This window comes from Camelus bactrianus, chromosome 9 (assembly GCF_048773025.1).
Source record: "Camelus bactrianus isolate YW-2024 breed Bactrian camel chromosome 9, ASM4877302v1, whole genome shotgun sequence".
NCBI classification, from domain to species: domain Eukaryota; kingdom Metazoa; phylum Chordata; class Mammalia; order Artiodactyla; family Camelidae; genus Camelus; species Camelus bactrianus.
In genome coordinates this window covers 2521784-2543774 of record NC_133547.1, presented here as the reverse complement: position 1 = coordinate 2543774, position 21991 = coordinate 2521784, and the positions used below count along the sequence as shown (strand labels likewise).

Sequence of the window (21991 nt, the reverse complement as noted above, 5' to 3'; positions counted from 1 at the left end):
ATGGGGGTGTTGGGTGAGCAGGTAGGGGTGCAAATCCAGGGCTGTCCCTCCTCAAGAAGCATCCTGATCACAGGAGTCCCTTCATTTTGCTAAACTTCCCTGACCCTGATGAGGAAACAGAGGTTTGGAGAGAGGTACGCGGCAGCTCACAGCTGCGGGCAAGACCACAGCGTGTTCCTTCTATTCCCACCCCTGAAACACGAGACCAACATAGAGGAAACCCTTCAGAAAGTCCTTTAATAGGAATAGAACTGGAGGTTTCCCACCTCCAGATCCCATCTCCTCTTGCCCCCTACCACTGTAACTCAGCTATTCCACACCCACCAAATGCTGGCCAGGCCACCATGCTGCCATCCACGAAGCCTTTTTGGGGACAGCCTGGGACCCGGCAGTAAGCTGTCTGCTTCAAATTGGGAGTAGAGGAAATCAGAGAAACTTGAGGCTACTTTGTAGACCTGGGGGACCATGGTCTCTGAGCCAAAGCTTTAGGAGGGGGCTTTAGATGGCTGTTTGCAGTCCGGGTTTTCAGTTTCCTTGGAAGAGGAGTCTGGGTGGCTTAAGGAGGGACCACCATGGGAACGAGGGTAGCCGCTCCTGGAGTCAATATCCTTATGGTCGGGCTTACATCCTTGAGACTGTTGAGCGCTCTAGACTGTGACTTGGGGACCCTCTGGCTTTGAGGTGATGGGATCCCAGTCTGCATGGAGGAGCTGGTGGACGTCTTCTGCCTGAGGATGGGTAGGCATCTCATGTTCAGTGCAATCCAGTGAGGTAGGCAAAAGATTAGGCCCCAAGGTAGTCCAGGTTCTGCAGATGAAGGGCTGGCCCAGGCTCACTGTGGTGCATTCCCGTTCTGCCCCTTCTGCTCAACTCGGGCCCCCACCCCCACCCCACAGTGCCCAGACTCTGCTGTGACAAGCTGTGTCTTGCACGGGGACAACCCAGAGGGGAGGCAAACGGAGCAATGAAATCCAGCCTGTGCCCCTCCCATTTAGATGCATTAGTACCTTTCTCTGAATCTCATGGAGGTGCTGTGTGGGTTTGTGAGGGTCCTGAACCTGGTTCTCCCTCTGCTCTCCCACCTGGCTGCTCACTGCCATCTGTGTTAGCTCTTATGTCATCTCTGCCCCAATTGCTCCTCTTCGTCCCCAGCCTCCTTTTCCCACCCCCACCCTGCCACCTGCCTCCTACTTCGCCTGATAATGCTCCTTTGTGCCTGCTCTCCCAGACTACTGGTCAACCTCTGCCTTCACTTTGGCTCTCTCCCCACGCCCCTCTTCCAGAGTGTTTCCTGCCCCACACCCACTTCCTGACCTCTCAGCCCCCGATGCCAGCTGGTTTCCAGAGTCTCCCAGCCCCGGCCCCGGCCCGTGGAAGTGGGTGCGCTGGTGCTTGCGGAAGTTGGAGGAGTTGTTGAAAGTGCGATCACAGAGGGTGCAGCGGAAGGGGCGCTCGCCAGTGTGGATGCGGGCGTGTCCGCTCAGCACCGAGGACTGGGTGAAGCCCTTGCCGCACACGCCGCAGTGGTAGGGCCGCTCGCCTGTGTGCACCCGCTCGTGGTCTCGCATGTCTGAGGAGCGGCGGAACGGCTTGGCGCAGAACCTGCAAGCGAAAGGCTTCCCCACCGCCGCGCCTGCCGCTGCCGCCGCCATCACCACCTCCGACCTCTCCTGGGGCACCCCGGGCAGCTGTTCTCGAGCCGCTGCCGCCTCCGGAGGCCTTTGAGAGGTCCCCGCCTCCACCCCATGGCGGTGCTGGTGCCGCAGCAGAGGCGCCAGGGCCTTGAAGGCTCGGGGGCAGAGTGGACAGCGGTAGGGCCGCTCTCCCGTGTGCAGGCTGTAGTGGGCACGGAGGCTGGCGGGTCCTGGACAGCTGTGGCCGCACACGTGACACCGGCTTGGGTCCCCACCCTGCCCACCACCCTCAACCCCAGCCAGGTGGCCATGTTCGTGGAACAGCAGCTCGGAGACCAGCCGGAAGGCAGCTGGGCACAAGGCACAGTGAAGAGAACCTGGCTCCGGGGGCTCAGGTACCAGCGTGGTGTCTGTCACCTTCACCACCTGGATCTCAATGAGGTCACTCGGGGGGGTGGCCGGGCGGCCATCATCAGGGACCAGGACCTGGGTGAGGGGGAAAGGAAACAGAGGAGCCTGTGGACTCCACCTCAAGGCCTCCCCAACACCCATCTCCTTTGTTGGGTACCAGGCCCCTCAGTTTCTAGATTCCGTTCTCCATCCTCCAGGATTCTGGCATATGCCCATCCAGAATTTCCCTCCTATCCAAAAAAGATCACAGATCCAGCCATTTGTCTCCTCCACTGCAGTTAAAAGCCAATCATTTCTTACTGTGACAACTGCAGGAGTCTCCTAAAGCTCTAAATGCCTCTGTTCCTATGCCTGCATAGGAGGAGGTACCCCACCTCCCCACAGCAGCCTGAATGGCATTTTGAAAATGGAAACCAGATGGAAATCATTTTCCCACCCGAAACTCTCCCATGAATCCAACCGCACTTAAAATCCAAAACTGTCATGTAATATCCATCACGATCCGGCTCCTGCTTATCTCTCTGACCCCAGTGTAAATATAAGCCTGCACACAGCTGACTTCTCTCGTCTAAATTTAGCTCCCCTACCCCCCACTCTATCAGCTCTTTCTCTACGGACCATAACACAGTAAGTCTCGTTTATTGTCTCTCTCCCCTACTCGACTGCAAGCTCCAAGAGAATACAGTTTATCTGTCTTGTTCACATCCCCATCTATCCAGCTCAGTAAATGTCTGCTGAATGAATGAGTGTCCTCAGATACTCTCCTATCCCGACTGGGGTTCCAGAGTCACCTGGAGCAGTCATTTCTCCCCTCTTTCAAATCCTCTCTTGGGCATGGAGATGCATCACTTAGACCCTTGCAGAATTCATCCCTCCACCCCAACGTGGGTGCCCCAACCATAACGCCACACCCCTGTCTTTCAGGGTCACCCTTCCAACCTTCCAGTCAGGTTCACTAGCCCTAGAATTTCTAAGGCCCTGCCCTCTGAAGGCTCCGCCCCCTTATTAGACAAACTCAATCCCTGGGAGGCCTTTCCCTGGACCCCTCTCAGATTCAGATGTTCCACCCAACCCCCTCCTCAGGCTCCACCCACACAAGCACCGCCCCTCCGACCTCATAGGCTCCTCCCTGAGCCCCGCCCCTCACCTACCCCCGAGAAGCCCCGCCCCCAGGACCGGAGCCCTAAATACCTCCCCCGCCCAGTCCTAAGCCCCGCCCTGGCTCCGCCCCCGCCCCGCGACCTCCTGCCGCCTCGATCCCCCTGCCTAGGCCCCTTCCTCGCCCGCACCAGGTCCGGAGGCTCCGGGGATCGCGGCTCCGGGGCCGCTGAGCTGGGACTCTGTGGCTCCGGGCGTGCGGCAGCCATCTTGTGCCCAGGCCCCGCCCCCGAGGCCTGTGGTCGCTTCTGGAGGGGGTGGGGCCCGGGCTGGCGTCAGAGTCGCCGCGCAGGCGCACTGGAGGGAGGGGCGGGGCTTTCAGGGAGCCGGGTCTCCCCCTCCTCCGGGAGAAAGCGACGAATTTTTTCCCACTGACCTGTCAATCCCCGCAGGAGACAGCCCGCGTGGGGCGCTGGCTGGCTGCGAACTAATTCGAATTTCTTTCTAACCTATATGAGTAGGCTCTGGCAGTCAGTTGACCTCATCAGAATTTAATAACCTTTGTTCTGTTTTCATGCTGCACGTTTTTGTGGGCACGTCCTCTGCATGGCTGGTGATAACGTAGCGAGGTAAAGTTCATAAACGTAAGGATTTTTAAGTCCGTTTGCAGAAAGATATTCAGCAAACAGCAACACTGGTGGTACTGGGATTTACTAGCAAAAATCCGCAGGCTGTGTGACATTTGGGAAACGCTCCTTTGGAGAAAAGAGCCCAGAAGACAGGGGTTTTCGGCAGCACCAAGGACAGGGCTGAGGTCTTAGCCGGCGGCTTTTTCCTTCCATGGCCTGGCTGTGTGGCCTTAGAGAGGTCACTACACTCCTCTGGATTGTGCCTGCATTTTCTCATGTATAAAAGTGTAGACGTTGTAAAACCCAATAAGAAAAAGATATGTAAGACCTTTGGAACAACCTTAAATTGTTTTCTTGGAAGGATAGCCGATAACTAAACATGATGATCAGTCCTAAGTTCTTTGTTTCTCCTCCTTATGGGAACATGATAACATGTCTTTCCTCTGCAGTTAGACCATGGGAGTTTCTTTGCCAGTGAAATATAAGTGGAAGCGACGTGTGTCAACTTCAGCACGTTGTAAGAGCCAGCAAACTGTTTACCACTTTCCATTCCTGCTGTTCACGCTAGGGAATCTGTTGGGTGAAGTGAAGCTTCTATCAGCCTGAGTTCCAGAGTATCTACAATGAACAGAACTTGGTGCTGATCTTCCTTGCATATATAGCATTTAAACTAAATGTTTCCTGTGTTAAGCCACTGAACTTTGGGGTTGTTTGTTACTGCAGCAGAACCTATTCTATCTTGACTGATAAGCATAGAGTGTCTTTCATTAATCTTATTATACACCATTTCTGTGTACAAAAAGTATTCAGAATCATATAAACAGCTCCCTCTGCTCACTAACAGTCTATACAACCTTACCTATGCAACCTAAGCCCTCTGTGTTTCCCTATCCATTCGCCCCTCTCTCTCCCCTGACGTTGTTAGATTTCGCATTTTCTGTTTATCATCCCCACACATATCTTTCTTATTTTTTACGCGTATGAAGTGATGTGATACTGTTCTGCTTTTGTTAACATGTTTACAATAAGTTATATCATTTCAGTGTAGCCTTCTCTAACCCCCTTGGCATTCATATTTCTATTTGTAAACATTGATACCTGTAGTCTTGTCACTCATTGTCAATGCTGGTGTGATATCCCAATTATGATGATGCCACATTACATTTATTTATTCTCCTGTTGATGGCCATTGGGTTGGTTCCAAGTATTTTTCCATTTTATTGACGTATAGTTGTTTAAATACTGTGTTAGTTTCAGGTGTACATACCCTCTCCAGCATTTATTATTTGTAGACTCTCTGATGACAGCCATTCTGACTGATGTGAGGTGATACCTCACTGTAACTAATTTTTTTTTTAAATTATTTCAAACGATACTACCACGAACAATCTTCTTTACATCTCCTCAAAGCTGCATGGGAGTTTTCTCTAAGTTATACAACTGAGAGTTGAGTTGCTGGATCAAAGGACATAAGCACCCCCAACCTTCTTCTTCAGTTTGGTAAATATCGCCCAACTGCTCTTCTTACTAGTACCGCCATCTACTGGCTGTAACTCTTGGGTAAGTTCTTTACCGCTCGCCGTCTCCAGTGCTTTCATGGGCCGTGGCCAGTTTGTGCCTTTGTCGGTCCTTTCGTTCCAAAAGGTATATTTAGCAGGGAGAGTATAGCTCAGTGGTGGACATATGCCTGGTATGCACAGTGTGCTGGATTCAATCCCTGGTACCTCCATTAAAAAAATAAATAAAAACCGAATTACCACCCCCCCCAAATTAATTTAAAAACCATGAAATTATTTAAAAAGAAACAAAAACCCCCCAAAAAGTATCTTTAAAATTGTACTTTATGACTGTGTTGGTATAAAGACAAACAGAGCCAGCTGGATTACATTATTTTCTTCTTTTTTATTGAAATATAGTTGGTTTACAATGTGTTAATTTCTGGTGTACAGCAAAGTGATTCAGTTACATGTATATATATATATATGTATATATATATACATATATATATATATATACACACACACACATTGCTTTTCATATTCTTTTTCATTATAGGCTATTATAAGGTATTGAATACAGTTCCCTATGCTGTACATAAGATCTCTTTTTTCTGATTTCAAAATTAAAAATTTTTTTCATTGTCCCCTTAAAAGTGGCCTCAGGCACACTCTGTGCTTGCTGTGTCTAATAGAAAGTTAGCCTTCTCTGTCTGTTTCCTCATTTACAAAACAAAAATTATACTAGTACTTATCTGTGGGAGGGAGGGCATAGCTCAAGAGGTAGAGCTCATGCTTAGCGTACACAAGGTCCTGGGTTCAATCCCCAGTGCCTCCCCTGAAAACAAACAAGTAAGTTAGCCTAATTACCTCCCCTCAAGTTAAAATAAGTAAATAAGTTAATTAGTTAAAAAAATTGTACTTACTTAACTCAGCTTCATGTTAGGTGCTGTGAGGGTTAGTGAGTCATTATCTGTGAAGTGTTTTATGACACGAAGTAGCACTGTGCATTAGCTGTAATTGCTACTGATTTACACTCCCACCACCAATGGATGGGCTCTCCTGTCACTAGACAGCCTTCAGAATATTTGTCAGACTTTAAATTTTGCCAGTCTGATTTGTATGAAATGGTGTTCTACTGAGACTCCTTTTATTAAATGAGACAAAACCCTCACAGCATGGAGTCCAGCACACAGAGCTTATCCTCTGTCCCCCCTTCTAAAATTAATTATTTTAATTTTTATTATTTATTTATTTATTTATTCATTCTTGGGAGTGGTAGGTAATCAGGTTTATTTATTTATTTCTTTAATGGAAGTACTGGGGATTGAACCCAGGACCTCGGGCACGCTAGGTACGTACTCTACCAATGAGCTACACCCTTCCCTTGTCTCCCCCTTTTTTGAGAGAAGCATCAATTCCATCTCTACACCCACAGAGAGGAGGCATGTAGATGCCTCACTCACTGAATGGTTGGTGAATGACTGAACAAATGAATAAGTGAATCAATGAATTAATGGAGATAGAAGATTGAGATTTTTGAGAATATTAATATTGAAATATTAAATATTTGAAGAGGAGGGCACAGTTCAATGGAATGACACTAAGCTGTCAAATCAGATGAACCCAGATCCAGAGCCATCTGTCCACCTGCTCTGCAGCTTCTGAGTGTCTGGCTGTCCTTTCTCAGTGTCCAGCTATCGTCAGCACACCAGGCACCATGGCGCTAATTGGTGAGGCTGTAGTGAGCACGCCCAGCTTGAGAGCACTGTGGGTCTAGCATAATTCCTGGAACTAACTGGTGCTCAACAGATGTGAACTCCTGGCCTTTTCCCTTCTTGTCTGTTTCCCTCAGGGGCTGGCACTCCACTGACTGTCCATCACATGATCTGAGGCTAGAATTCTGGCTAGATGGAACCACGAGAAAATGGCAGTAAGGGTCCTGCACTTGGAATCAGAAGACAGCATTCCCATATGACCCAGCAATTCCACCCCTAGATATGTGTCCAAGAGATAGATGTCCACACAAAACCTTGTAAACCGATGCTTTTAGCAGTATTGTTCATAATAGCCAAATAGTGGAAACAGACCAAAATGTCATCGATTGATGAAGGGATATAGAAAATGTAGTATAGTTCCATACAACGGAATATTATTTGGCCATAAAAATGAATGGAGTATTGATACATTCTTCAATACAGATGAACCTTGAAAATACATGTTAAGTGAAAGAAGTCCCTCCTCCCTGCCCTCTCCGCACTGATCACCATGAGTGTGTTTTCTGTATCACTGAGTCTGTTTCTGTTTTGCTACATACGTTCATTTTATTTTTTAGATTCCACATATAAGTGATATCATACAGTGTTTGTCTTTCTCTGACTTATTTCACTAAGCATCATATTCTCTATGTCCATCCATGTTTCTGAAAATGGCAGAATTTCATTTCTTTAATGGCTGAGTAGTATTCTAATGTATGTATGTAGTATGTACATCTTTGTTATCTTTTTGTCTATTGATGGACACTTGGGTTGCCTCCTATCTTGACTATTGTAAATAGTGCTGCCATAAGCAATGGGGTGCATGTATCTTTTTGAATTAGTGTTTTGTTTTTTCTGGGTATATATCCAGGAGTGCAACTGCTGGACTATATGGTAGTTCTATTTTTAGTTTTTTGAGGAACCTCCATCCTGTTTTCCATAGTGGCTGCACCAATTTATATTCCCACCAACAATGTAGGAGGATTCTCTTTTCTCCACCATGATTACCATCCTCACCATTTGTTATATGTAGATTTTTTTTGGTGATAGACATTCTGACAGATGTGTAGTGATATCTTATTGTAGTTTTGATTCACATTTCTCTAATAATTAGTGATATTGTGCAACTTCTTATGTGGGGTTGCGAAGTTTGTACAACTCATAAAAAGAATACAAAATTTAAAATACAAAAAAAAAAAGGTATACAAGGGAACGTTTATTTAGCATAGAAAATAAATTCCAACCAATTACAGAATTAGAAGATGACAATTACCATGCACGACCCCCAAATTTAAAAGCATGTATGGTACAGTATTTTAATTGGTTGACTACCTGACTCCGCCCTATAATACTTGAACTCTATTTTCTTTGATTGGCTTTTTATATGATAACAACTTTGTAATATCATTTTCTATAGAGAGAATAGAAAGATTACCTAATCTCTCCTATCACGTGATCAAAACTTTTTTACTATTAACTTAAAGTTTCATTTCAGGTTTACAATTTTTTCAGTATTGTTGTCAAGTTTGGGAAAATTCGGATCAAGTTTCTTTCACCTATGAATTTAAAGTTACAAGGCATTGCGAGTTGTTGTTTTTGAGCAGTGACTATCTGAAGCACTCTTTGAATTGTGGACACTCTGGGAAGGGCTTGTGCAAGCGCGGAGGCTCTTAAGCGTCATTAGTTTCGTGGTAAATCCACCTCTGCAGTTTTGCTTAACTACTTTTAAAGGAAAGAATTAGATCTGTTTTGCTTCGTGTGAAGGAGAATCCTTGTAGATAGGGCTGGGAATCGGACTGGAACCTGACTGTGAAGGCCCTGCACGCCTCTTTTAGGAGCTCTTCTGTTACTATCTACCTTCACCTATTTTAAAACAGAAAAACACTGAAGTTCCGGGAACTGGGAATCAGGGGACCCTGGCTGGAGTGCCATTTGGTTCCTGGTTGACTCGTTTTGAGCGTGTTCCTTCCCCATTCTTGGCCTCATTTTCCCTGGTCTATGATATGAGGTGGGCATCTCCCAATTTCCTTGTCTGTCTCTGATGCTGTCAGAATAAAAATGGAACGAAAGACAGGAAACTCCTACAGAGTGATCCTTTTGGGATCCCACGTTATCAGAGAGGGCCCAAACGCAGAGCGGATCCTTCCTCTCTGTGCCGCGTGTTTCCAGTCGGAAATATTTTCGCAAAGGACCTAAACGCGCAGCTGCTACCCAGGGTCCCTCCTTTCCCGGGCTTTCTGTAAAAGCACTTCCCCAGGGGCCGCCGTTTGCGCTCGGCCTAGCCAGAGAGGCCGCTCGGAGAACGGATCTCATTGGGCGCGGGAGGCTGATGGCCAAGACTGAGGCGTTTAGAGAAGGAGCTGGTAAGTTGAGAACGATTGACGAGGGCGTACCATAGAGGAGTTGGCGGCGGATAGAGGGGCCAGGGTGGGAGGGAAACGAGAGGAAGCGCGTGGGTACAGGGGTGGGAGGGGGAACCACAGAGTATGGCGTGGGCTAGAAGGGCCATGGTGGGCGGGGAAAACGAAGGGAGGTTGGGGAGGGGAAGTGGCCTCCGAAGGCGGGAACTGAAGACCTAACAGAAAAGGCTCTTGGGTCGAGGGATGGGGGTTTTGAAATTGGGGGTGTCAGGTCCAATTTCCCCACATCCTCATTAAAGTCTAGTGTCTTTGGGTTCGCTATACAGCCGTTTCCGTCAGGTCCTGCAGCATCTCCTGCTTGGACTCAAGGCTTTAGTACATGCGAGGTCTGGAAGCCCCCGCTTCATCCATCGAGCTTTCTTTTCTCACCCTTTATATCATGCCTGCTTCTCTGATTCCTTTTTTTTTTTTTATGGAAGGGGGAGTAATTAGGTTTATTTTATTATTTTTATTTTTTTATTTAATGGAGGCACTGGAGATCGAACCCACGACCTTGTGAAAGCTAAGCATGTGCTCTACCGCCGAGCTATCTTCCCCTTCCTTTGGATTCTTGGTAAGTACATTAAATTGGGGGACACTTTGGTAGGGAAGTATCTGACCATGTTCACTGTTAGAAAGTCAGGTGCTAGGATGGAGATTGTGTAACTGTCTCTGCTTTGCTCTTTCCATAGACTGAATGTTTGTGTCCCCCCGACCCCCAGATTCATATGTTGAAAGCTAGCCCCTGATGTGATGGTATTAAGAGGTGGGGATCTTTGGGAGATGATTCGTGCATGAAGGTGGAGCACTCATGAATGGGATTGGTGCCCTTATAAAGAGACGCCACAGGACTACCTCACCCCTTCCTCCATGTGGCATTATCATCAGAACACAGCCATCTGTGAGTGAGGAAGCAAGACTCACCAGACACAGCATCTGCCACACCTTGACCTTGGACTTCCAGCCTCTAGAACAGTGAGGAATAAGTCTCTGTTGTCTATAAGCTGCCTAATCTGTGATACTGTTGCAGCAGCCTGAGCAGACCGGGACAGCAGTGTACCATGAACAAGTCACTGAGTGCTCCTAGATCTCAGCTTCCTCAACCTGCCCAGCTTCCTGCGTGGCCATTGACAATGAGAGCTTCCCTCAGCTTAAAAATGAGGGAAATCTTTCAATAGATATTTCACAAAAGAAGATATTAAGGTGGCCAGTAAACACAGGCAAAGGATTCGACATCATGAGGGGTTAGGGAGATGTGAAATGAGATTCCAGTTCACACCCACTAGCATGGCTGCAGGTAAAAGGACTTTCAGTATCATGTTTTGGGAAGCATGTGCAGCAACTGCAGCTGACATTGCTGACAGGAATGTAAATGGGTACAGTCCCTTAGAAAACTGTTAATACCTGCCAAAGCTAAGCAGACATACAAGCTGGGACCCAGTGCTTTCATTACCAGATAAACACTCATAAGAAATGAGTCCATCAAACACATGTGCAAGAATATTCCTTGTAGTTTTACTCATAATAGACTAGAACTCAAAATATGTCTGTCAACAGTTGGAAGGAAGGAAGAAACAAACTGTGGGATAGTTATTCAATAGAACACACAACAATGTGAAAAAAAACCTATCAATACACAACAGTGTGGATGATCTCACAGATGTAAAATGTGGGGAGGAAGAATTCAGTCTCAGAAGGGTGCCCACGGTATGATTATGTTTAAATGAGGCTTAGAAACAGGCCAAAGTAATCCTTGAGAATAGAAATCAGAATAGTGATCACTCTCGGTGGGGGCTGATAGGGAGACTTCTGGGGTGCTGGTTACACGGCTGTGTACAAGTGCAAAAATTCATCGCCTGTAACTTTAAGACTTCTGTACTTTAATCAATGCAACCGTCGATGCAAACAATCAATACACAACCTGTAATAGGAATAGAAGAGAGTTTTATTCAAGCCAAACTGAGGACTGTAGCCTGGGAGACAGATTCAGGGAGCACTTGAATTGTGTTCCACCTGACTAGCTTCATCCCTGTAGCTCTCAGGGGCCATAGAACAACTTCCGCAAAATGGAAATATTGGGATAAGAAAGTGTAAAGACCTCCCCGACGCAGGCTGTAGTCCTGGCTCTGGCACCCACTTGCTGTGGGATCATCAACGTCTCCCTTAACCACTCCGAGCCTGTTTCCTCATCTAGGAAGGACTAAGGCTGAATTTGTGACACCTTGTAGGAAGTTCTCCTCTCAGCCTATATAAGATTCTTTAGTGAAGGACTTTGTCCGTGGTTGAATTTCTCCTGATTGTCCCTAACCTGCTCCTCCCAGGTGTCGAGAAGCGGGGAGGCATGTCAATATTTTGGTCTCTGTCGCCCCCAGGAGGCTCAGGAGAGTTCTTGGATGCAGTAGCTGTCCAATGCATTTAACGTTTGTTGCTTCTAAGGTAGAGGAAGTCAGGGACTACCTCTGTTTGGTTGGCTCATGCTTTTGTCCCCAGAAGCTGGCATATAGGAGACACTTAACAAATGTTTGGTGACCGAATGACTGTGATACAGATCAGCAAAACAAAAGGCTGTTGACACCTTCCTTTGAGGGCGTGTGCTTCCAGCCAGAATGCTTTCACATGGACCTGGTCCCCCTCCTTGCTGGCCGCAGTGCCATGGCCCCCTTAGGGCTCCAAGAAAGTCTAGTCTCTTCGCCTCCTGTGTCCTGGGGATCAGACTCCTGGGAGGCGGCTTTGGAAAGGGATGGTGGGGAGGTCGTGGAATAGGTTGAATGCAGACTCTCAGAGATGAGAGACTTCCGGGGAGATGGGAACGCTTAATTGGTGTCGCAGGACAAGCATGAAAGGAAGAGGTCTTGGAGTTGGGGAGGAAAAAAAACTTGAGGACTTGAGGAGTATGGGGACGTCTGAGAACAGAGGAGGGTTACTCTGATGAAGAGGAATGGAGATGCAAGGAAAGGAACCCCCCACCCCAACACACACACACACACACACACACACATATTCTAGGGGCCTGTAAGCCGACCCTCAGCGCACATCTTAGGGATTGGTTGATAGATGCAAGAGGCCTGTGCAAATTCAGGGAGCATGGAGAAGTGGTAAAATTAGAAAGTCTAGGGTTTGGGCACATAGAGGACCATGAAAAGCCCCCCAGTCCCTTGGAGAGATGAGGCTGGGGTGGAGGGGTTTAAGGAGAGTGTGTGTGTGTTGGGGGTTGTTGGGTGACATATGTAAGCAAAGAATGGGGGATGCAGACAGGTCCTCTGGTCACCTCAAACCCTAGCTTATGTCTTTGCACCTTCAGTCAATGTAGTTTTCCCTTCCTTTAGCTGCTCCTCTGGATTCAAAGATGACTATGACTTAATTCTCATTGTGGGTGGATTCTCCTACCTTTAGCCTCACTCAGGAGGCAGGGACCCTGGGTTTTAACTGCACAGCGTGGCCTCAATAGCCCCTTTGTAAACTAGGAATGGATTCTCTCCTCCCTGTTAGCAGCCAGATGGTAGTGATTTGGCAAATCTGCTAAGACATCTATCAGCTTGTCTTGTTCTTTTTTGCTTCTAACTCTCAGTTTTAAAACTGGGAAAGTCTGGAATGCATCTCAAACCAGGATGAGTTGGTCACCGATTTTGTCTTCAACTGTGCCCCCCAAACTCAAGTAGTCACTTGTTGATTACCGTGGGGGTGCTCTGCACACATCCTTCTGTGGTTGGAGGAAGCAGTTCAGGACTGTGCAGACGGGTGGGCCAGCTTCCACTGGGCTTCCTCCCTTTGTGCTTACAAACCTGTAAAAACCTGCACTCCCTCTGGCAGCATCGTGTCTTGCACTCGGAACTCCGGCCCTAAGTGTGTGGCCCCTGCGAGAAGACATTCAAGTGCTCCAGGAGTTCAGATGTATACCAGACCCGGATTTCACTTCCCTCCACCACTGCAGCCCTGTGGAGGGGCTGGCATCATACTAGCCAGCTCTGACTAGCTGTGTGACCCAGGGCCAGTGACTACCCCTCTCTGTTCTTGGTTTTACCACCTACACGGAGAATGATACTTGACTCTGTTTTCTTGCTAGGTAACACGGTAAGTCACAAGGCTGGGGTTTCCTCAGCAGTCCCAGAGGCTGAAAAATTCTGGCCATTTGCTGTGTAGCAACAGACAAGTCACTAGCCCTTTCTAGTTTCCGTTCCTATTTGTAGATAGACTTTATATTTTCTTTCCTGTTGAAGGAAGTCTTTCCTATTGTGGAACCATTGGTTCCTTCTCCAGCCCAGAAGGATAAAGTGACTTTTTTAAAGTCACGACTTTTCGGATAAAAATCCAACCCTTTTGTCTCCCATCCCTGTGCATCTATCACGTCGTCAAATAGTGGCTTTATATTACACCCCCGTCCCTCCACCGCCCGGTTGCAGAGAAGTGAGGCGCGCAGACACGCGGAACCCTTGTTCGGAGGTGTTTGTTTCCCGCCGGGGCGGATTTCGAGGGACACCCCCCCCCCCCCCCCCGTCCGGCCGCGAGGGCGGCGGAAGCCGGGCTTCAGGGTCTCGGAGTCCATCTCCACCTCGCGCTGGACGCTGCGGCCGCCCCTAGAGCCGGTTCCCGCAGCGCTCGGCCCCGAGAGGCCCCCGCACCGCGAACCGGCGCCAGGAGGTAGGCGCTGAGCCCCGGGCGCTGCCGAGGCAACATGGGCCGGCGCCGCGGAGGCGTCTCCGGGCGGCTGGAGAGGCCCCGAGCGGGGCGTCCGCCGGGTGGCTCGGGACGCGGGATGGAGAGGCTTTGAGGTGGTGAATTCTGTGGAAAGAACTTCATCTAATCGCCCGTCTGCCCTTCCCTCAGGCTCCCAAAGTATACCTTGTTCCCGAATCTCTCTAGAGGCCATGGGCTCCTCCCTTCCTAGGATGGGTCCCCCGCCTCTTAACCGGCTCCCGCTTTCTCCACGTCCCCGCCCCAACTCGCGGCCTGTCCCCTCCTCCAAAGGGCCGTCATCTGCTCACTGACGGCAATGGTGTTCCCTGTATGTGCACACGGAGGAGGTCCCCGGCGGAGTCCTAGCCCCCAAGGACTTCGGTTGTCCTCCGTGTTTCCAGGTCTTCAAGAGCTGCCCTCACCGGAGGAGCGACAGCATCACCCCACTCAGAGCTCCGGCCCTACGTCTGTGGGGGAGACCTCTAAGCGCTGCAGCGAGGTATCCCTCATACAGCAGCCCCGGTTTGGTCGGTCTCACATCTGCCTGCTCTGTTCTGGCTTTGTAGGATGCAGGGTAGATGGCGCGGCACGTCCAGGACCACTAGGTCGGAAAGAATTTCCTGGGCGGTGGAGAGACCCCAGGGGCTCTGTGGAATCTCTCGTTTCTGGTACAGAAGGTAGAGGTCGGGGTTTGGCCTTGCTGCTGCTTACTTGCTATGTGTCCAGAGGCAAGGGGCTGCCTCTCTGGGCCTGGGTTTTCTCATCCTGAAATATGGAATGGCTTGTGGTCTCCAGCCATCCTCACCAGAGGTGAGAAGCTGGAGTCTCTTGTTGGATCCCTGACTCTGCCACAGCCTCTCTGTAGTCTGGGGTCCATCACCACCCCATTCTGGACCCCCAGTTTCCCAATCTGTAAAATGGGATGGAACAGTGAGCTACAAACATCAGGTGCTGAACGTAGGTAGCAGATATTGCCCCCTCACTTATTTGTAGCAACTCACGATGACTGCTAAGACAGGCTCAAATAAATGTTTGTTAGTTTTGATTCTTCTTTAATTGCGGGGGACCCAAGTGAGGTAGGAACCTTCCTTTGGCGGGTGTGAGTCTCTGGCTGGAGTGCTCCCCTAGGGGCACTTCCGTCTGCTTTGGAGGTTGGAGCCATCCCAGAACTCATCCCTGCAGCCCTTTTCTGACTGGTATTGGCTGTACCTGGGTCTGATGGCCGGGCTGGGGGCTCAAGGGAGGGGGATTTGCAGGAGACATAGATAGTTAGAGTCCTGCTCAAGGGAGTAGTGAGGGCTTGAGGTGAGGTGAGGTGAGGGACTTGGGGTGTGAGACTGAGAAGGCCTGGAGGGAGGGTTGGGGGTACCCACGGCCGGGTACAGACAGCAGGCCAGAAAGCCTGGTGAGTGGGTTACTTGGACCCAAATTGAGCCCAAGGCACAGACTTGGCAATGGCTTTATTCTCCAAGGAGGGGGAGGGCTTGTTTCCTGGGGATACAAGCTAGCTTGGGATGGAGGATGGCCGCTGACAAGAGGGTAGTCCAGGAAAATTCCAGAAGGAGGCAGGGCTCAAACTTTGGGCTGAGGAGGGTTTGGGCAGCCATGGGAAGTGAGGGTGCCGGAGCAGGGGCACCAGTTTGAGTACTGCCTCTGCACTCGGGCTGGAGGCCGGACCAGCCTCCTCTTGCCCTTGCCCTCAGGGGCTCAGTGCTCCTGGTCGCTGCCTCACTGGATTGTTGAGAGGATAAGCGAGGCCCTGGATATTAACAGGCAGCACGAACTGAAGTGGGGGGCACATGAGTGAGTCACATGTTGCAGAAGATTCTGGATTGGGGACCAGGCGCTGATTCTGACTGGGGACCCAGGTGCTGATCTGACAGCTGGGGAGGCTGGGGCCGCAATCCCAGGCAGCGTGAGCAGAGGCACAGTGTTGCCAAGTTCGAAGTGTGGAGTGAGAGGTCAGAACGGTTCACCGTGGGGCCAGTCAGGGTGGGTGAAGGGCGGGTGATGGGGAAAGGTGTTTGGGGCAGATGGGGAGAGGCCTTGAGTGCCAGGCCAAGGGGTTTTGACTGCAGGCAGAGCCATGGTGGAGGTCCATGGGAGGAGGGTGTTAGAAGGACGCCCCTGGACCTGGTGGACTAGTGGTGTTCAGGAGATGCCTCGCCAGCTTGGGAGGTCAGGACACACAGGATTCCAGGAAGCTGAGGAGGAGGCTGCCCGCAGAGGCAATGGGGGAGTTCCAGAGGGGAAGTACATACTAAACCTTTGCTCCTGGAGCTGCACAAGGTCTAGTCAGGGTCTGTGAGATGCTGTGTGTGATTGGGGTGGGGTGAAGTGGTAGGCCGCCTAGTGGAGGGCCTCAGGTCCCAGGACTGAGGAACCCAGGGACTTGGTCCTGAGGGTCATGTTGAGGGGGGGAGTGTGATAAAATTTGAATGGTGCAGAGGTCACACTGGACACAACTGTGAGAAGAGTGTCAGGCCAGTGGGGCAGGAGAACTGGAGGCCAGGATACCAGGGAGAAGGCAGGGCTCAGGTGACTGGAAGGGGCCAGAGCTGGGGCTTGGAGAGTGGTGGGAGGCAGATCACCTTCAGGATGAGGGAGGGACAGAACTTGGTGCCTCTCTGGCTTTGGGGAGTGCGGAAGTCGGGCGGGGTGAGGACAGTTGAGGTTCCAGACTCGTGTGGATGTGAGGGCTTCATCATGATCCTGTCCCAGGAGAAAAGCAGGTGTGTGTGTGTGTGTGTTGGGGGGGTTGTGGGGGGAAATTATGCTTTACTTTTGGATGGGGTGATTGAATTCATTCATTCATTCATTCAACCAGTGCTGCCTCCAGCCCCTACCCTCTCCCCAGGCCTTTGCTAGATTCCAAGGCTAGAACGTTGCTCAGGACAGAGATGACAGGCAGGCGGTGACACAGCCAGTCAGTAAATGAGCAGGAGCACCACAGACCGCAGTCCAAGACGCGAAGGAACTAACTGGTAGCCTGACCAGCCAGCGGGGCCTCACTCCTCACCTGCTTGACCTCTAACACGACCAGCCAAGCGTCAACAATGACGTGTTTATTTGAGTCAAGACCTGAATGGCCAGAAAGGATTTTGTCCCTGTGAGGGGCTGGGAGGAACACCCCAGAGAGGGGAACAGCAAACACGAGGGCCTGGAGGTGAGAGGTTGGCAGGGCGGCACCTAGGTGATGGGGGCCAGTCCACACAGGGCCCAGGGCAAGGAGCGCTGGTGGCGGAGGCAGTTGGGGGGAGGGGTGTATCTGAGTTTTAGTCTATGTGCAGCAAGGAGGGTTTTAGGTCAGGGGGTGACATGATTATCTGGGTTTAAAAAATATGTTTATCCCTTCCCACCCTCTTCCCTCCCTTAAGGGGTAAATTGGTAGTTCGAGATTTGCAGATACAACAACAGTAGCAAAATATATGTATTGCTGCAGTATTCCCACCCTAGAGAAACGGGCAGAGGAGGCAGAGGGGTGGGTGGGAAGCTGTCACTGAAGCTGGGGTGGCAGTGGCAGTGGGTTGGGGAGATGTGGGAGGTGCTTGCAGACAATGGTCATGAGCTCTGATTCAGGGGTCAGGCGGAAGTAGGTGCTGTCCTGGCTCTCCCAGCCCGCGATGGATGACCTGGGCCCATCACATGACCTCTCTGTGCTTCTGTTTCCTCATCTATAAAGTAAGGATCCTTGTGGCATCTCGTCCTGGGTCCGCTCTGAGAAGTTGGTGCATTTGCGCTGACTGGCCCTATAGGAAGGCTTGATAAATGTTGGTCATTGTCACTATTTCCAGAGATGGGAGTGGGATGGCTTTCATGTACAAAGCCAGTTATTCGGATCTGAAACTCAAGAAAGGGATCTGGGTGGGAGACTCATGGGAAGTTTTCAGGATCCACGTTAAAATTAAGTAAATTTTAATAACATACTTTACTTAACCTGCTATACCCAAAGTATCATTTCTGAATGTAATACACGTAAAAATCACCCAGGAGACAGTCTACACTCATTCGTACTAAGTCCTCAGGATCTGTCGGGTGTCCTGCATTTGACACATCTCCTTTAAGACTGGACTCATGTCAAGCGTTTGAGAGCCACATGTGGGCCGGTGGCTGCTCTTTAGGACAGCATAATTCTAGAGAATCTTTCATTTTAGCCTAATATTACAACTCGTGTCATCTGGGGTTTCTTGAAGGTTTTCTGAAGAATACTTCATCAGATCCAACTTAATGTTGCTACATCTAGAGACTTTTTTCCAAGTGTGCCTGGGAATTTGTCGGTGCATTTTCTGGCTTTTAAAATATTGCCCAGTAAAACATTAAAAATTATCTTGTGATCCAAACCAAATATACACTGAGCTTTTTCTGGCCCGCGGGTCTCCAGTTTTCAACGGTTTGAGGGTGGTTTCGGAGACCTACGGTAAGGTGGGCAGCCACGAGCTATGGCTATTTAGATTTAAATTAAGAGAAATTAAGTAATATTTAAAATCCAGGTCCTCAGCCACTAGCCACATTTCAAATGCGCCATAGCCCCACGTGGCTGGTGGCTGTCGCACCAGACAGCGCGCAGATCACAGAAGGTTACCTACAAAGCAGAAAGTTCTTTTTGGCCCGGCTCTGGCCACTCCGGGGTCCTGGGGCTGGGCGTGACAGTAAGGCCGGTTCTCTGCCCTCTGTGCTCCCAGCTGCCCTTGCGGCTGCCCGGCTCTTGTCCCCGCCGCGCGACGACCTGCTCGTGGACACGCGTGGTGCGCGACTAGTTCACCGCGCAGCTGGGGACGAGCTGCGGGCGCCCCGACTGGCCGATAGTCGCACTCGACGCTCCAGCCCTCCACGTGCGCCGCCTGTGGCCGGCTTCCCAGCGCCCGGGCCACCCGCACAAGGTTCCGGACCCGGCCTGTCTGCCCTGCCCCTCTCTAGGTCAACCCTGCAGCCTGGCCGCCGCTTCCCCTCTGCGCGCAGGAGCGTCGCGTCCATCGCGCTTCTTGTGGACACCACCCAGACATTCGCTACTGCTCCTTGCGCCTCAGTTTCCCCACCTGCCCGATGGGAAGAGCCACCCTTGCCCACCTGTGTATCTGGCCAGGTGTGACCTCGGGGCCAGAGGATAATGGCGCTGCCACATCAGAGCCAACGGCTGGCCTCTGGCCCTCGGTCTCCGCATTTGCTGATCGGACAGAAACGACCCTCCTCCCACCCTCTGCCTTGCTGGGCAGGGGATGCCGGCGGGACAGCCGGTGGGAAGAGGACAGATTGGGCGTGCCCATTCCTCATGGGACTTCGGGCAAAGACAGCCTCGCCTGACCTCGTCTACTAATCGATCTCCGTTCCAGAGACCGACGGTTCCCGTCGTGGGTGGGAACGAGGCAGGGGGCAGGAGGTGGGCAGCCTGTGTGGTTCCCGCGCCCTCGTCCCCCTCCCCTCTCCCCCGACAGCTGCTCAAAAAACGCGGATCGTTAGAGCTGCAGGCTCAGGGGCGGCGGAACCTTCATTGCGGCGCGCGCGTTTCCGGCCGGCGCCTTTTCCCAGGGACGCCGCCGCCCCTCGCGCCCCCGCGCCCGCGCCCCCCGCGCCCGCGTCCCCGGCGCCGCCGGCCCGGAGCTCCCGGAAGCCTCGGTCCCGCCGCCGCCGGCTCTCGCGAGGGGAAGACCGGGCTGCTCGGGACCGCTGCCCGGTCCTCCGGACCCGAGAGGCCGCTGCACGGGGTACGGGGGCCGGGATGGAGGGAGGAGCCTGGCTCCGGGACGACGCGAGGCCGGCGGGGCTTGGGGGAGGGGGCTGGGGCACGGCCGGGAACGAGCTCGGGGGATCAGGGCGGCGGGGACAGACTGGAGGGAGTGCGGGAGCGAAGCGGTCGTGAGGGTGTAGCGGGGAAGGGGCAGAGGAGCTCAGGGGCCCTGGGGTACAGAAGGAAGCGGAACAGAGGATAGGGATGGAGAATTAAAGATGCCAGGTGCGCACAGAAAGGAGGGAGAAGGGGGCTTGGCAGAGGTTGTTCGGGAAAGAGACTCCAGAGGCTCTGGTGTGTGTCACGGGGAGTGGGAGGAGGCCCCTGAGGGGTATAGAGAGAAATAGTAAAGAAGTCAGCGGCTTATACTTAGGGACTGGGGAGAGGGAGGGACCCTTGGGTGGGGCTCTTAGCGGGTGGCAAGATTCATGGGCCGTGGGCTACATGGAAATCAGGCAGTTGAGGCGTCCTAGGTGTGCACACCTGAAATTTCGAGGATTGGTTAGATAGTGGGAGAAGATGCTGAAACCTTGAGGTGCTAAGTATAGGCACAGGATAGAGGCGCCCTGTGTGAAAAGTGGGGAATTGGGTTAGTGGGGCTCTGGGGATGTACCTAGAGAGGAAATTAAGAGAGGCGGCGGGCGTATCTTGATATGGGAAGGCTTCCAGGGAACCTAGTGGGGACAGAGATCTAGGAGGGCTTGGAGACCAAAGAAAGAGGCTGCTGCGGTGGTCCTGGCGGGGAGAAGATGCAACCTGAGCTGGGGCTGGGGAGAAGAGGAAGCGACCCATTAAAGAAATTCCGAAGGCAAGGGCCCTGGGTGGGATGAAAGAGGCATGAATACGTGAAGAGGGGAAACACACCTGAGAGTTGACTGGCTGTTGGAGAGTGGGGAGAAGGGAAGCGGCCGGACGATGCCCTTCAGTCTGGCCTAGGGAAGAGGAGGACCCCAGAGAAAGGCCAATTGGAGCTGGGCGATGCTGAGCTCAGCTGTAGGAGCCTCCGAAGCTGCTTGATGGAAGTAGAGCGGGCTGGCCTGGAAGCAGTCTGTTTTCTGTAGGGGACGCAGGTCAGTGGTACAGGGGGGATAATAAGAGTGAGAATGGGGACACCTTCCCTAGGAAGGGGTGATTTTAACTTCTGTCCCCTTCCGTCGCTCCCAGCTGCCGCTCCAGATGCTGCTGCTGCCGCCGCGGCCACCCCACCCTCGGTCCTCCTCCCCGGAGGCCATGGACCCACCGCCCCCCAAGGCTCCCCCTTTCCCCAAGACGGAAGGCCCTTCCTCCACTCCTTCCTCAGCCGCAGGGCCCCGACCCCCGCGGCTGGGACGCCACCTGCTCATCGACGCCAACGGGGTTCCCTACACGTATACGGTGCAGTTGGAGGAGGAGCCCCGGGGTCCGCCCCAGCGCGAGGCACCGCCGGGAGAGCCGGGCCCTCGCAAGGGCTACAGCTGCCCGGAGTGCGCCCGTGTCTTTGCCAGCCCTCTGCGGCTGCAGAGCCACCGCGTGTCGCACTCGGACCTCAAGCCCTTCACGTGCGGCGCCTGCGGCAAGGCCTTCAAGCGCTCCAGCCACCTGTCGCGGCACCGTGCCACGCACCGTGCCCGTGCCGGCCCGCCGCACACCTGCCCGCTCTGCCCACGCCGCTTCCAGGACGCCGCGGAGCTGGCGCAGCACGTGCGCCTCCACTAAGTTCCAGACCCGGCCGGTGCTACCCTGCCCCTCTCTGGGCCACCAAGGCTGACCCACACAGCGTCACCCCCCCACCCCACCCCCACACACTCCCTTGCTCAGCTGAGGTTTCTGCCTTGCACTGGGCCTCAGTTTCCCCAACTATCTAGAGGGAGAAGCATTCCTTCCTTTCCTTCCTCTCTAGCTGTGTGATACAGACCAAGTCGTTGCCCCTTCCTGGGCCTAGGAGCCAGTCGGAACCCAGTTCCAGCCCAGCTGTGCTGTGCGAGCCTTTGTAAGTGGCGTAACGTCTCTGAGCCCTGGTTTTCCGCTTCGAAGCGGTGAACGGTTGTCTGCGTGGAAGATTTGACAAAAGAGCACAGCACGGTCTGGTTTATTTCTGTATCTCCCCCTTGCGCCCACTACCCTCACCCTCTACTCAATAAACATTCCGCACTCCATTTTAGGGCTCTTATTTGTGTACGGGGGCGAAG

The 21991-nt window shown here is 51.9% G+C and overlaps 2 protein-coding genes across 3 annotated transcripts; one reads left to right on the top strand and one right to left on the bottom strand.

The window, feature by feature from the left end:
* Nucleotides 1-218: 218 nt before the first annotated feature.
* On the bottom strand, nt 219-3474 carry ZNF784 (zinc finger protein 784). 2 transcript variants are annotated; one of them, XM_074369050.1, is made up of 3 exons: nt 3335-3474; nt 1315-2120; nt 219-728 (listed from the first exon to the last, which is right to left on the bottom strand). In XM_074369050.1, exons 1-3 carry the CDS (start codon nt 3410-3412, stop codon nt 557-559), a joined length of 1056 nt encoding a protein of 351 aa, XP_074225151.1. In that variant the 5' UTR covers nt 3413-3474; the 3' UTR covers nt 219-556. The 2 variants fall into 2 exon arrangements, with proteins under 2 accessions (XP_074225151.1, XP_074225152.1); XM_074369051.1 differs by having other exon boundaries at nt 586-2120.
* A 6509-nt stretch (nt 3475-9983) lies between these two features.
* ZNF580 (zinc finger protein 580) lies at nt 9984-21958 on the top strand. The gene is given in 6 exon segments (XM_074369044.1): nt 9984-9998; nt 19016-19633; nt 19636-19695; nt 19698-19748; nt 19751-19800; nt 20988-21958. Coding segments are annotated over 5 exon segments (1011 nt in total). The 5' UTR covers nt 9984-9998; nt 19016-19314; the 3' UTR covers nt 21519-21958.
* The last annotated feature ends 33 nt before the right edge of the window (nt 21959-21991 follow it).

Coding starts and splice junctions, on each gene's coding strand:
- ZNF784 (XM_074369050.1), bottom strand. CDS start 3,412: ATGGCTGCCGCACGCCCGGAGCCACAGAGTCCCAGCTCAGCGGCCCCG. Junction 2,121..3,334: donor CCCCGGAGCCTCCGGACCTG/GTGCGGGCGAGG, acceptor CCCCTCACCCAG/GTCCTGGTCCCTGATGATGG. Junction 729..1,314: donor CTGGCATCGGGGGCTGAGAG/GTCAGGAAGTGG, acceptor ACCCATCCTCAG/GCAGAAGACGTCCACCAGCT.